The sequence below is a fragment of the Orcinus orca genome, chromosome 3 (assembly GCF_937001465.1).
Source record: "Orcinus orca chromosome 3, mOrcOrc1.1, whole genome shotgun sequence".
NCBI classification, from domain to species: Eukaryota; Metazoa; Chordata; class Mammalia; order Artiodactyla; family Delphinidae; genus Orcinus; species Orcinus orca.
This window is the reverse complement of record NC_064561.1, coordinates 185,033,769-185,047,639: the sequence shown is the minus strand read 5'-3', so window position 1 is coordinate 185,047,639 and position 13,871 is coordinate 185,033,769. Positions and strand designations below refer to the sequence as shown.

General features: G+C 51.5%; 1 protein-coding gene across 8 annotated transcripts in view; it reads left to right on the top strand.

Annotated features, from left to right (window-relative positions):
• Window positions 1-13,871, top strand: part of PLEKHG4B (pleckstrin homology and RhoGEF domain containing G4B) — a 59,125-nt gene that overhangs the window by 34,634 nt on the left and 10,620 nt on the right. For all 8 annotated transcript variants that reach the window (XR_007476148.1, XR_007476147.1, XR_007476150.1 and 5 more), the window contains 7 exons: window positions 1,034-1,225; window positions 2,133-2,256; window positions 5,969-6,062; window positions 10,097-10,183; window positions 12,257-12,373; window positions 12,719-12,817; window positions 13,412-13,554. Coding sequence is in view for 4 of the 8 variants with exons in the window: in XM_049707085.1 (XP_049563042.1) it covers window positions 1,034-1,225; window positions 2,133-2,256; window positions 5,969-6,062; window positions 10,097-10,183; window positions 12,257-12,373; window positions 12,719-12,817; window positions 13,412-13,554 (856 nt within the window). In the remaining 4 variants the exon portion in view is untranslated. The remainder of the gene's footprint in view (window positions 1-1,033; window positions 1,226-2,132; window positions 2,257-5,968; window positions 6,063-10,096; window positions 10,184-12,256; window positions 12,374-12,718; window positions 12,818-13,411; window positions 13,555-13,871) is intronic.

Here is a 13,871-nt window from a genome sequence, read left to right as displayed (position 1 = left end):
AAAGGAGTCGCAATGATGCATGAGGACAAGGCCCCCCTCTCTGAGGTGACGTGTGACAGCGAGGACCCTGTGTCTTAGCAGATGTGTGAGGTGAGAACTTGTCTGAGGAGATTTGTGAGGGTGAAACACCCTCTCTGAGATCATTCTTAAGGATGAGGAACCCCTCTCTGACATGTTGTGTGAGGGTGCAACCCCCCCTCTCTGAGGTGATTCTTGAGGTCCAGGCACCCCTCTATGAGGTGACACTGGAGGGCAAGGCCCCATTCTCTTTTGTGACAAGTGACTCGAGGACCCACTCTCTGAGGAGATGTGTGAGGGCGAAAAGAAACCTTTCTCATTGAAGTGGTGTGTTTGGAGGATGAGGCCCCCGTCTCAGAGGTGATACGTGCGTGAAGATCCCGTTTCTCAAGAGGTGTGTGAGGCGAGGAAGCTCTCTCTGAGGCATGTATATGGCCAGACCCCCACACTGAGGAGATGCATGAGGGTGGTGCCTCCCTCTGGAGAGGCGTGTGAGGCAGCGACCACCTGTCTGAGGTGATTCCTGAGGTCGAGGCTCCTCTCACTGAGCGGATGTGTGAGGGTGAAGCCTCCTCTCTGAGTTGATGTATGAAGCAAGGACCCTTTCTCTGAGGGGACGAGTGAAAGCGAGGCCCCCTTCTGACATGATGGCCGAGGGAGAATCCCTTCTTTTACACAGCGTGGAGGGTGAGGACGCCCCCTCTGAGGTTATGTGTGAGCTCGAGGCCTCAATCTCTGGGGTGATGCAGGAGGTTGCGGTCACGATCCGTGACATCATTCGGTATAAAATGTTTCTCCCTTGGGTGTTTTCTGGTTGTCAGGATCTGAGAACCCGTTTAGTTATGTGATTTATTCATTACTCCTCAGGAAAAGCCTGACCTGCAGATGTGCTCACTGACCTTTCCCACCAGAAATGGGACAAGTTCACAGGTCTCCTGTTTTCTCCTTGCATTTGTAGCTGCCTTCAGGCCAGAGAAGCACGTTATCGTTGACCAGGTCTCTTTGCTTTGTGCAGCTGATGTCTCTGCAGAGGGCAGCAGCTTCCGAGGAAGCAGCCCCAGCCGGTGTTCGGACCTGCTTGCTGAGCCGCTGTGCCCCGAGGGTGAAGCGTGGGCACCTGGCACAGGAGACCTGCCCAGCCGGGCGCCCAGGCAGGAGCTGGAACTCAACCAGGAGCTGCTGCAGTCCGGGGCGGTCACCCTCCCAGGTGAGCATGGCTGTCTTGCTAACAACACACCACAGGCCAGCGGCTTCTTAACAACACAACTTCACTTACCACGGCCCTAGAGGCTGGATGTCCACGGTCAAGGCGCAGCGTGGTGGGTGCCGGTGAGGGCCCCTTCCTGGTTCACAGTCAGCACCTTTTCACCGTGTCCTCACATGGCAGGTGGGCAAGGGGTCTCTTTTATAAGGGCATTAATCCCATTCATGTGGGCTCCACCCTCAGGACCAAAGCCCCTCCCACAGGCCTCACTTCCAAATTCCATCAAATCAGGTATTAAGATTTCAGCATATGAATTTGGGGGGTTACAAACAGTCAGAGCATGGCAGTGGGCCTCACCCTCCCAGGTGAGCTTGGCTGTCATCTGCCCAGGTGAATGCCGGGCTCTACCCTCCCAGCAGATCTCACATCTAAGCCGGTAACTCAAATAGTGTTTGCAGATCCTGGCTCCATCTCCTCGAGCTTGAAGCCGCGGGTGTCCCTGTGGGGGCTGCCCCCTTTCACGATGGCCCCTTGTTAGTTCACAGCCTCTGGGACCTTCCCGGGTGGAATCTGGAATTGCCCACAGAGGGCAGAGAGAGACCGAAGAAAGAGGCCACGCTCCACATTGGCAGGTGGCAGGTAACTTGTACACTAGGCTTGTATGGGCGGCCTCAAGATCTCCGCCCCGCCCACCAGAGTCTTAAAGTTCACCTGGAGGGAGGCCTTAACTGGGCTCAGTCATGTTACTCTCCAGTCGGTCTCGATGCCACACCGTTATCTCCAAGGTGCGTCTTGAGGCAGGTTCCGGGAACGAGGAGGGCGGAGGAGCACAGGGGCCTGGGTCCAGCTCGGGGGTCGGCTAGCGGTCACATCCTCTCAGTGACCTCCTCCAGCACCTCTGTTTCTGCAGGAACCCGAGACCGTCAGGGAAGAGCGGTGGTGCAGGTCTGTACAAGGGGCCCACTCTGGTCCAGCGAACACATGTCCAGTGCCGAGCTAACCCGTCTGCTGAAGTACCTCCACACCATCCCCAGGTGGGACTGAGCCAGCCTCCAGTTTTCAGACCCTTTGAGGATAAACCCAGCTGAGGTGTAATCTCGGGTGGCTCCCGGGCTCTGCCGTCTGGCGCGTCACTGCGGCAGGTCCCGTCTCCCACCTCCCCCTCCTTCCGGGCCCTCGTGCCGGGCTCTCACGTGCCGCCCCCCACGCACCCCGTCCCTCCCGTGCACCTGGACCCCTGTCCTCCGAATGCAGGCCTGAGTTCTGCGTTGCTCTTCCTTGTGCAGTACTGGCTTTAAGCATTATTTGTCTACATGTTTTATGCTCCACGTCTTTCTAAAAAAGATTTGAAGTGACCTTGATTAAAGACACGAGCTGATAGAAACAGAATATTTAGTATAACCGGGTGAAGAAATTGTACAAATAGGAGGTACCTGGTGCCAGAAAGCAGGAAAGACTGACCACGAACTAGGCCTTGTGGCATCGCTGGGCCTCCGGGCAACCAGCAGCACACGCGCCAGGAAGAAAGTGCACCAGCCCCTCCAGAGCCGCACCTTCCTGGTGTGGAATTCCAGGGGACCTTGCCTCCTGCGCCCTACACAAGGAAGCAGACACGCTTGGGTGACCCTCCCCAGGGCTCTCCACGGACCAAGGACAGAGATGGGGGCGGATGGAGAACCGGAGTCACGCGCATTGTTTGGGGCCCCTAACCCCCAACAGGTGCAGACGGGCTTCGGGCTCCCTCACGGCCATCAGACCAAGAGCCTCCACGGTGCCGGGTGGACGTAGCCCCAGGGCTCAGTCCTAAGGTCAACGGCCCAGGTTTGAATCCCGGCCCCGAGTCCCAGCCCTGCCCTTGGCTGGAGTCGGTAGTGTGCCGTGATGGAGGGATGTCTCGTGGGTGTGCTAGAGGGGCTAGAAATAATCTCTCTGCAGTCCCTAGAGTGAAGTCACATGACCTCACGTGAGAGCGTGCTGGGTGACTCATGGCCACGTGTGCGCACGTGTGGGAACATGCTACCTGGTGTGCCCTCGCGTGACGTGGGAGCGTTCCTGGTACAGGACCACCCGTGACCTCATGCTTGTTTGTGGGGTATTGACTTTCTGTTGAAATTTTTTCTGAAGTAGCACGGGTACAGTCAGTGTGGGACACACAGGCAGGAAAGGACTTAAAATACCGCATCCCCCAGGCTCCTTCGCAGAGCGAGGCTCGCAGTTATCTGCAGGGCCTACTTTCACTGCGCTGAGCCTAGGATTTCAAACTTATCTTTCAGCAGAGATTTCAAAATATAAGGAAACGACTCTGAAAAAAATTACTTTCATCCTTGCACTAGTTCATACTCTATAAGCCTCAGGTAAACACCTTCAAAGCCCTAGAATAATGACATTTTCTATTTACCAGAAGCTTTCCTTTGACCACTGCAGGGAGGTCCTGGTTGACCAGGGCCCCCCGAGAGAAAGGAGTGAGACTGCTGTGGAGTCTGTGGGACCGGGGCTGAGCTGGACGTCCAGACCCCTGCTTTTTCCACTTTGCCACAGACGGTGCAGACAGTGCGCCGCTGCTCACCTGCACATGAAGACCTGGGAGAAGAATGTTTCTGAAGACTTAGGGGAGCTTGTTCTGGAGCCCGAAGGTTTGTCTGGTTATTCCCCAACAAGGGCTGTAACCGTGAACGTCCTGATAGAGAGCAGCACCGGGAGAAGCCACTGCCCTCAGCTCTTGGGAAGAGGCACCTGAGATGCCGCACCTTTGGGAGGAGCGCCCGGGAGAGTCTCATCGTCGGTTCCTGCAGGTGTGTTACAAGGAGCCCCGCATTCCTATGAGTTGGCCTCGTGAAAGGACTACCGTCAAACTCTTAGATACACAGAACCTTAAACTCGGAAAGGATCTTGGCTGTTATCCATGCACCCTCCTGCGCCATGCAGGAATCCACCCATCCATCCTGCCATCCACACTTACCTGGGAATACAAAAGGGAACAGCAGAAGTTCCTGCCCTGATGGAGACACACAGGTGAACCCGAATTGTCGCAGCTCCCATGGTGAGACAAGCCCACAGTGCCGAGAGGGACTTCCCAGACATACTGTGTCCTGGAGGAGGGAGAGGGTTTGCAGACAAGAGGGGAAGCAAGAGCACACACAAGGCCTGGAGCCGTCGGGCACTTTGTGAGGACGGAAGACGCTGTGAAGACAGCAGGCCCCCCTGGGCCGAAGACCATGGCGTGTGGCAGGCCGAGCGGCCTGCAGCTTCAGGAAGACAGTTCGGAGGCTTCCGCAGAAATGCAGACCGAGACATCCAGGCAGGTCTGCACAGCGGCCTGGGGTGGATCAGGGACCCCAAGGGGCCAGACTGGGGGGCCTGGAGGCTGCCTGCCGCTGGGAGTGAGGGTGAAGCAGAGGCGTCAGGGGATCCAGAGCAGGGGCAGGCAGAAGGGGAGGGGATCTGCTCTGGGGTTCCAGTTGGTACCAATGTGGATGCAGGAATGAGCAAAGGGGTCCGTCTCAGCCACTCAGGACCAGGGTCCAGCGGCCGTCTGACCCCGGGAACAGCCCCCAGGAAGGGCGGGGCTGTCCTGCCAGCCGCCAAGTGGGTGACGTCGTAGAGGAGAGCCTGTGAGTCACTGAGCACGACTGCCCCGGTGGTCCTGGTGAGGCCACTTGCCGGGCTCTGGGGCCACGACTGACTTGGCAGATGAAGGGAAACCCCAGGGCCGGGGGCGCCAGAGAAGGGAGGCCCACGACGACAGAGCGAGATCCAGCCGTCCCTGCTGGAGGCCTCCGGTCTGACCGGCAGGGTGGACACGAGACCCTCCGACGAAATGCAGCATCTCGCCCAGCTCCTGACAGCACTGACCAGGACCCGTGTGGCCAAGCAGGTGGGCACCGAGAAGTCCCTGGGCAGAGACATAGCGTCCACCTGCCTGCTCCCACCTGGGCCTTGAGGAGCCGCCAGCACCAGACGCGTCAGCTTGGGCTCCGCAGCCCCACTTCTGTCCTCGTACCTGGCCTCCCCAAGAAACACCCTTCAAATGCTCTTTAGCAGTTTTACCCCAAATGGAACACACCTGACTGGGGGGCGAACAGGAACATGGCACTAAAGCTGTGCAGCTCTGCAGCGTTGTGTAAGCAGGCATCAGGGCCCGGGCTCAGCACTGCTGCGTGTGCATCTAGAGATCAGCGTCCAGACAGGCAGCTGAGTTAGAACACTCGCTGACACCGGAAGCTACAGTGGAAGGCGGTTCCCAGGGACACTGAAAGTTCTGAAGAATGAATATACCAACTTGTCCCGGCCTATTATTCTTTCCTATTGAATCTGGAACTGAAGCTTCTGATCACACAATACAGACAACGGGGTTTTCAAAAGCACGTGGCGAGATTTTTAGTTTCAGGGGATGCTCTGCAGCCCTGCATCAACCCAAACACACAAACGAGTACAAAGACTCCCAGGAACCTCTGGCTCCTGGATGAAGGCCCTGCTTCACTCACCCAGAGCTGCACCTGCGTGGATGTCGGTGGGCAGGAGAGAGAAAGCAGACCTCCCCACTGCTGGTCCACCACAGTGAGTCCCGCTTGCCCTACCTCCAACTGAGAAGCAGCTGATTCCTCAGGAAGCGGAAGGCGGATGTGTATCAAGCCAAGAGTCCCGAACTCGTAGAGCCAAGAGCATCTCGGTGGGGACGCGTCTCGTGGAGAGACAGGGAAGCTCGCTCTGGACAAGATTTAACACGTCCTGTCTTTCTTTCTCCAGGAAAGAGGTGCGGGAGCTGGGGCTGGTCATCCTGGTGGACGCACGCAAGAGCCTGGCCGCCCCCGCCCTCTCCCAGGCCCTGGCAGCCCTGCAGGTGAGCAGGTGGGTCCCGTCCTGGGGCGCTGAGCTTCTCCAGGCACAGGGGGTCAGCGGCCGCCACCTCCCTCGTGTGAATCTGGAGATGTGGGGAGGGGCCTGTGCTTAGAGGTGGAAGGAGCAAAGCAGGTTCCTGCTTCTGCCCCCTCCCGGCCTCGCTGCAGACCTTCAAGTCCAGCTGGCCAGGGTCAGCCGTGCAGACGTTCTGCTTTGTGCTCTGACTCAGCAGGAACGGTGATGACGTCCCTTCACACCGTCTCCGTGTCTACTGTCCGACTAAATCCGGGTGCAGGGTAGTTAGTCACCCTCCCAGACAGGAATGGAGGCCTGCAGGGGCGGCCGCCACTCACTGTGGGGTGCGGGCCCTGGTCATTGGGCGGCCAGGAGTCCCGGAGCCCTCTGGGACGGGGTCAAGGCCAGTGGTCTAGCGGTGGCCTCAGGAAGCCCCAAGCCTGGATTCCAGGTCATGAGTAGAATCCAGGGAGTCCCTGGAACAGGGAGAGAGGCACCACTGCATGTTTCAGGGACCCAGGGCCAGATGGGAGCCTGAGAACATTCAGTCTCCCTCAGATGTGTGCACACAGGGCTCCTGTGTGCCAAGCGCTGTGCTGGGGTCCAGGCTCTCAGAGGCACCTGGAGCTGCAGCTGCTCCGGCGGCTCCTGAGCACCGTTTCCTCTGTTCCATCTCTAATGGTACAGCACTGGTCACTGTTCTCACCCAGGCGCCTACATTTTAGGGACGCCGAACAGAAGTTCTTTCAAAGAAAGATTTAGTGAGTGAGGTTGGAGCAAGTCTGACCAGCTGGAGAGCAGAGTCTGGGGAAAGCAAAGAGGGGCCCAGCAGACAGGCTCTGCGCGGGGCGGGGCTCGGGGGAGGCCAGGCCGGAGCGGCTTGGGGAGAGGCTCCGAACTTCCAGGCGAGGGGAGAGGTGGGCACAGCGTGCTGTATGCCGTGCCGCGTGCTGTACCGCGTGTGTGTTGTGTGCGGGACGGAGCAGAGCAGGGCCAGACAGCCAGGAAGACGCAGATGCACGTCTGCACACTCTGCGGGCGTTTCCTAAAGCGGGAGGACTGGCAGCTCTGCTCCTTTGGCATCCGATGGGAACGTGAATATCATCAACCATGAAGAGCCCGTGGAAATCAGGGCTCCAGCCTCAGGCGGAGACGAGCGAGCCCTTCGCAGAAAGTCTGCCGCGCTTCCCCACCCTAGCTGTTGACCTGAGATCTAGGCAGATCGGACCTGGCCACTTACCGGTTTCCTCAGCATTTCTTTTTGTTCAGACTTCCCTTAAATCCTGGGCCACTCGGGTCCCATGCGGGAGTCAGGCCTGAGAGCGGTGGTCCCTGACCACCCACGCAACTCCCAGAGCAGAAGCTAGGAGCTGGGGAAACGTCAGCTACGTCTGGGACCTTTTATCACACGCGAATAGTCTAAGGAGCTTCATGATGGGGTTACGAGAGGAGATCCAATTCTTTTCCATGTCTGGACATAACTGTTCCACAAAGCTGGCTTTCAGACAGCCCTGAGGGCCTTGCAGAGAAAGCTGGCCTGCAGACCTCTGCCCTGTTTTTGGCTCAGCTGACAGCAAGATTTCCGATGCAAATGAGAGGAATGGAAATGAGCTGGAATTTAAGGATCATGTGTCCATTTTCAATTTAAATTTTGAGGGATGTATAAAAGTACTTAAATATTTTTACAAAGGGCAAAAACTTTCAGCTGTTCTTCATATTTACCTCAAGTAAGTATACTTCAAATTTGTTAAATTATTAAAGTTCAGATACCATAAAAAGCTTTCCATTTTGAAAAGGGAATAGTGACTTTTTTCCCTTGGTGGAAGAAACTCCTGGGACTTTGCGCATCCCTTACCCCACTCACAGCAGGTAACTATTACCTTATTAACATGGTAATTGTCATAAATCATTAACTGTTCTCTCTTATCTGAGAATTAACATTAATTCTCTTTGGAATAGTAACAAATCCTAATAGTAAAAATTCACTCAAATAGGAATATATAAGAAATATAAAACACTTTTCCAAACTGTTTGTAGTTTTAATGCAGGATAACTCAAAATTTTAGCTAAACTGAGTAAGAGAAATAGAATATGGCTCTAAAATAGGAAAACAAGATTGTTCTTTTCTGTGGCTTTTCTATGGCTTATTCATTCAACAAATATTTACAACGTGTCATCCACAAGAAGCCACTTAACAAAAATATAAGTACATAGGATGAACTTAAAATAGATAAGATATCAGTTAGTCCTGAGGCTCATCCAGTAAATTCATTTCAAACTAGGGGATTACAAAAAAGCCTAAAATTTGTTTATAAGAAAGTATTAAAAAGTAAAGCCTTAGGGAATATGAATGAAGAAACACTGGGTAAATAAAAGCATCTTATTGCGGAATGATCTGGCCTCAGTATAATCTAGCAGACAGAAACAGGAGTTTGATTAAAGTCATAAACACTCTCTAAAAATAAGATTTTTTTCAACCAATAGAGTTAGAACAATTGGACATCTGTATGCAAAAGAAAAGAGAAAAAAGAAATCTTCAACACATACTTCATATGATATATAAAAATTAACTGAAAATGGATCTTAGACCTACATGTAAAATCTAAAACTGCAAAACCACCAGAAGAAAACAGAAAATCTTCATGACCTTGGTTTAGTCAACTATTTCTTAGCTCTGACCCCAACAGCATAATCTGTAAAAGAAGAAAATGATAAATTGAACTTCATCCAAATTTAAAACTTCTCCTCAGAAGCCATTGTTACTAAAATGAAAATACAAAGCCAAGACTGTGATAAAATGTTTGCAAAACACATATCTGATAAAAGACTTGTATCTAGAATATATAAAGTCTCAGAACTCAATAGAAAGAGAAAAAAAGTCCAGTAAAATATGGGCAAAATATTTGAACAGACTTTACCAAAAACAATTGATGAACGGGAAATAGGCACATAAAAATATGGTCAGGGCTTCCCTGGTGGCGCAGTGGTTGGGAGTCTGCCTGCCGATGCAGTGGACGCGAGTTCGTGCCTGGATCCGGGAAGATCCCACGTGCCGCGGAGCGGCTGGGCCCGTGAGCCACGGCCGCTGAGCCTGCGCGTCCGGAGCCTGTGCTCCGCAACAGGAGAGGCCACAGCAGTGAGAGGCCCACGTACCGCTAAAGAAAAAAATATATATATGTTCAACGTCTTTAGTCACTGGAGAAATGCAAATTAAAACCAAAATGAGATCACACATACAACTACAACCACAAACTTGACAAGAACAAGACCGGGGTGTTGCTGGTGGGATGCAGGACAGTGTAGCCACTCGGGAAGACTATTTGGCTGTTAGTCACAAGCTAAACATACACTTAACCATAGCACCCGGCAAACCAATGGCTGGATAGTTACACAAAAGAAATGAAAACACAGTGTTTACAGGCTTTGTTTATGATTGCCAGAAACTGGAAACAACACACATGTCCTTCATCTGCTGAGTGAACGACAAGACTGTGGTGCCTGCAGTCGAGGTAACATGATGAGCAGTGAGAGGCGTGAGCTACTGACCTCCCAGCAATGGGGATGCGTCTCAGGGCAGTGTGCTAAGTGAGAGAAGCCGATACTGCACTGCATGAGTCCGCTCATATGATATATGGAAAGGCAGTTTACGGAGACAGAAAACAGATGGGTGATTGCCAGGGACTGCGGAGCTGGACTACAAGGCACATGAAGAAATGTGCGGGATGCTAAACTGTCTTATTTCTTCATTGTGGTGGTGGTTACATGACTATAAGTTATGTCAAAACTTAGAGAACTGTACACAAAAAAGGGTGAATTTATCCTATGTTAATTATAATCAATAAACCTGATTACCTTAAAATTCATAAGGGCAAATAATTTATATTCACAGCAAAGGCAACTACATTTTATGCATTTTAGGAACTTTTGGAACATATCAAAGTAGAACCAATAAAAATTGGACAATTTTATTAACTCAATGAAGTTAAAAATTAGAAAGCTAATCAGTATTTCTTATTTCAGAACACATCTCCTCCCTTAATTCATAGTATTTTGCTGCTGGTGGATAAAGAATCAGCATTTAGGCCTGACAAGGATGCAACAATTCAGGTAATGGTTTTAGACTGACTGATGACTGACAGACAGACCCTGACTGATGCATAAAATTAAATATTAGGGCACCTAGATGAGATAACGCACGGAAGAATTTCTGTAAGATGTAGTTGCTTCCGTACAGGAGCCTGGAAACCTGTCTCCAATGCCGTGAATTCTTGCAGGGCCCCTGCAGAGCATAACATTAGAAAACCTTAAAATCTGGCTTTTCTTCTCCACCTCGTTTGTTTCTTTCCTTCTCTTCTTGCTTCTTTATCTTTTATCTGGAAATGCCTTTGCCTTGCCTTCATTCATTTTTTTAAAATGTTCTCTCTTCCCCTCAGATTTCTTTTCTGTTTTTCTTTATTTTTCTTTACTTATTTTTGGCCATGCCACGTGGCTTGCGGGATCTTAGTTCCTGACCAGGAATCGAACCCGTGCCCCCTGCAGTGGAAGCACAGAGCCCTAACCACTGGACCGCCAGGGAGTTCCCAGCCTTCATTCTTGAAGGATATTTTCGCTAGATATAGAACTCTGGCTTGACAGTAGTTTGTTTGTTTGTTTTTTCCGCACTTTAAAGATGTTGTTCTGGTGTCTTCTGGCCTTCCTAGTTTCCGATGAAAAGTTCATAGTAAAAAAGTTCATCTATAGGAAATGTGTCGTTTTTCTCTGGCCACGTCTAAGATTTTCTCCTTCTTTTTTAGCAAATTGACTGTAACGTGACTCGGCATGGTTTTCTCCTTATTTATCCTGTTAAGTTTGGCTGAACTTCTTGAACATTTACGTTTATGTTTATCACCAAATTTAGGAAGTTTTCAATCATTATTTCTTAAGAGTCTTTTCTGCTCATTCTCTCCTCTCTTTCTTGATTTCAGTTACACATACAGTAGTGATATTGTCCCATAAGTCTTTGAGAATCTGGGAGGTTTTTTCACTTTTTTTCTTCTCTTTTCTTCAGATCAGATTGTTTCTCTTGACCTATCTTCAAGGTCACTGACTCCATTCAGCTATTAAGCCCATCCAGTGAGTTTTTTAGTTCAGATATTGTGTTTTTCAGCTATAAAATTTTCAGTGGGTTTTAAAATAGATTTTCTATGTTTCTGCTGAGATTTCCTATTGTCTCATTAATTGCAAGCATCTTTTCCTTTACATCATTGACATAGTTATAATAGCTGTTTTAAAGTCCTGTCGTAATTAATTACAACATCTGTGGTCTTTCCTGGGTTGATCTCTGTTGATTGTCTTTTCCTGAAGCTTCAGAATAGTCACATTTTCCTGATTCTTTGTGTGTCAAGTAATTTTGGATTATCTTTTGAACATTGTGAATATTCTGTTGTAGAGACTCTGGATTCTATTATAAACCTTCACAGAATGCTGTTTTAGCATGCATTTAACTTGATTAGACTGAGTAGGTCCAATTGCACACAACTGGAGCTCCCTTTCCCCAGCTTTCTCCGTGGGGTGGATATTGACCTTCACGTTCTGCCCCAGCTCTATCCTCTGGCTGTTTAGGCCAGAAAGATGCCCATTTTCTATCAGAGCTTCAGCCACTCCAGCCTCACCATATTGGCAGCCTGCCTTCAGGCCAAAGCCACAAAAACAGGGAGCCACCCCATGCCAGTCCCTTTACCCAGTTTCAGTTGCCTCCATGGTGGCTTTGTTCACCCTCCAGAGCTTTCGGATGGCTGTCATTATACTTTATCCAGAGTCTGGTTTTGTCTGGGGAGGTTCAACTCTGCCAAACCAGAAGTAGCTCATCCTTGATTCATCCTCTCACTTTTCCCTTCCTCGTCCTGCCCTTTCCCTTTTCCTGTTAACATCTTGCCGTCTGTTCTTCCCCAACTTTTCCATTCTTTTGGTCTTTCCTCTATTTCTCTTTGCTGTCTCTCCTTTCACGTCTCAGTTAGATTCCTGTGTCCACCCACATATACTCCAGTAATGCCGCCAGCAGGCAGGATAGCTGAACCCTAAAGTTGCTTCTCAATCCTCCCAACCGAGTAACCCCGCAGTTTTCCCAGGAGTGAGCCATTCTAGTGGTTTTTCCCGAGAGCTGCGTCCATGGCCATGACCAGTGAATGCCTTCCTTGGCAGTGTGAGCTGGTGGGTTCCCTGAAGGCCCTGCACAAATTTGTCGACAGCTCCCAGCTGACTGCAGACCTCGAGGGCTCCTTTCCCTACAGCCACAGTGCCTGGATCTGCTTCCGTCGGGTAAGGTGCAACTCACAGCTGCTGCACATGCCAGTCTCCTGGGCTTCTCCTTAGATGGGTTTTTTACTTAAATCAGAAAAGGGCATCCCCCCACCAAGTGTCACACCTGTCATAGTCGCCATCAACAGTCTGTTTCTGGACAGCCACACCATGGCACCCTTGAGAATGCCACTGAAACCCCTCCCTGGGCAGGGGAGGAACTTCTATTGATGTGCAGAGGTCACCGGGCGGCCGCACGGCAGGCTTTGCAACCTGAGATGGGTTTAAATGTGGGAACTCACAGCTGCTTGTTTCAACATCTAACAGAACCTGTCTTTCTGTCTCCTGGCTCTCAAACCTCAATAGAAGCTGGAGCCCTTCACCTCAAACTGCGAGGAAGCCATTGTTTTCCTACAAAATTCAGTCCACTCCCTGAACACCCACAGGACCCCAAGCACAGCACAGGTAGGTTCTCGTGTATTTTATTTTATTTGACAGATAGGTGGGAACACAACAGTTGGGTCAAAACCATCATCCTCAGCAAAAATTTTCAAGCCCTTTTTCATTCATAGATCCCTTTCAATTAGCAAAAAACTTCCCTTGTGACCAAAAAAATCCCACTCTGCCCAGAAAAGAAACATCACCACTACATTTGCTGACATGCCACCGAGGCACAAGTGATTTGCTGTCAGGAGACACAGAGGTGGACTGGCTGGAGGGACCTCGACAGCCTAGGAACCAGGGCCCTGGAGATGCCTCCCGGTCCCAGGGTGCGCGGTGAAATCCACGGCCTCGTCTAAATGCCAGCATCTCCTCCTGCTGCCGCCTTTAAGCTTCCCTCTTGCTTTCTGCCCTCAGATCTCCCTTCCCTTGGGCAAGGGCATCTGGAGCTGTGCTACGTTCCTACGGGGACTGGGCGGCGTGTGGGGTGTGCCAAGCCCACCCACTTTTAGCTCGGTTGACAGAGCAAGGACGTGGGTCACACTGACGTGTCCATTAGCGCTAGGCTTGGGAGGACTGGAGGAGGGCTTCCAAGCACGTTTCTCCTACCCCGGGCAGGAGGTCGCAGAGTTGATCGGCAAGCACAGGGCGATGATGAAGCATGTCCTGGAAGACGCGCGGCTGGTGGCCCTCCGGCTGGAAGGCGGCACCGTGCTGGCACGGCTGAGGAGGGAGGAGCACGGCGCCGGCCAAGACTACCAGTGAGTGTCCCGCTGGGGCAGCGCTGGACCGCAGCCCAGCCGGGGCGATTCCCAGTGCTCTGCCCAGTCACGGGAAGCCCGTCTTCATCACCTGCAGTGTCTCCAAGGAGTTCAAACCTCCATTCCTCTGACGGACACACTGTGACTGACCAGAGATTAATTCCCTTTGTAACTGAAGGAAGCCTAGCAGATTCCTTGGAAGGCTCAAGTGGAGAAGGGTCACTTCCTGGGATTCAGCATCCGTCCTAACCAAATGCTTCCTTGCCTGTTGCCTCCCAGGCACCGGGTCCACCCACCCACATTTCCCTGCCACCTCC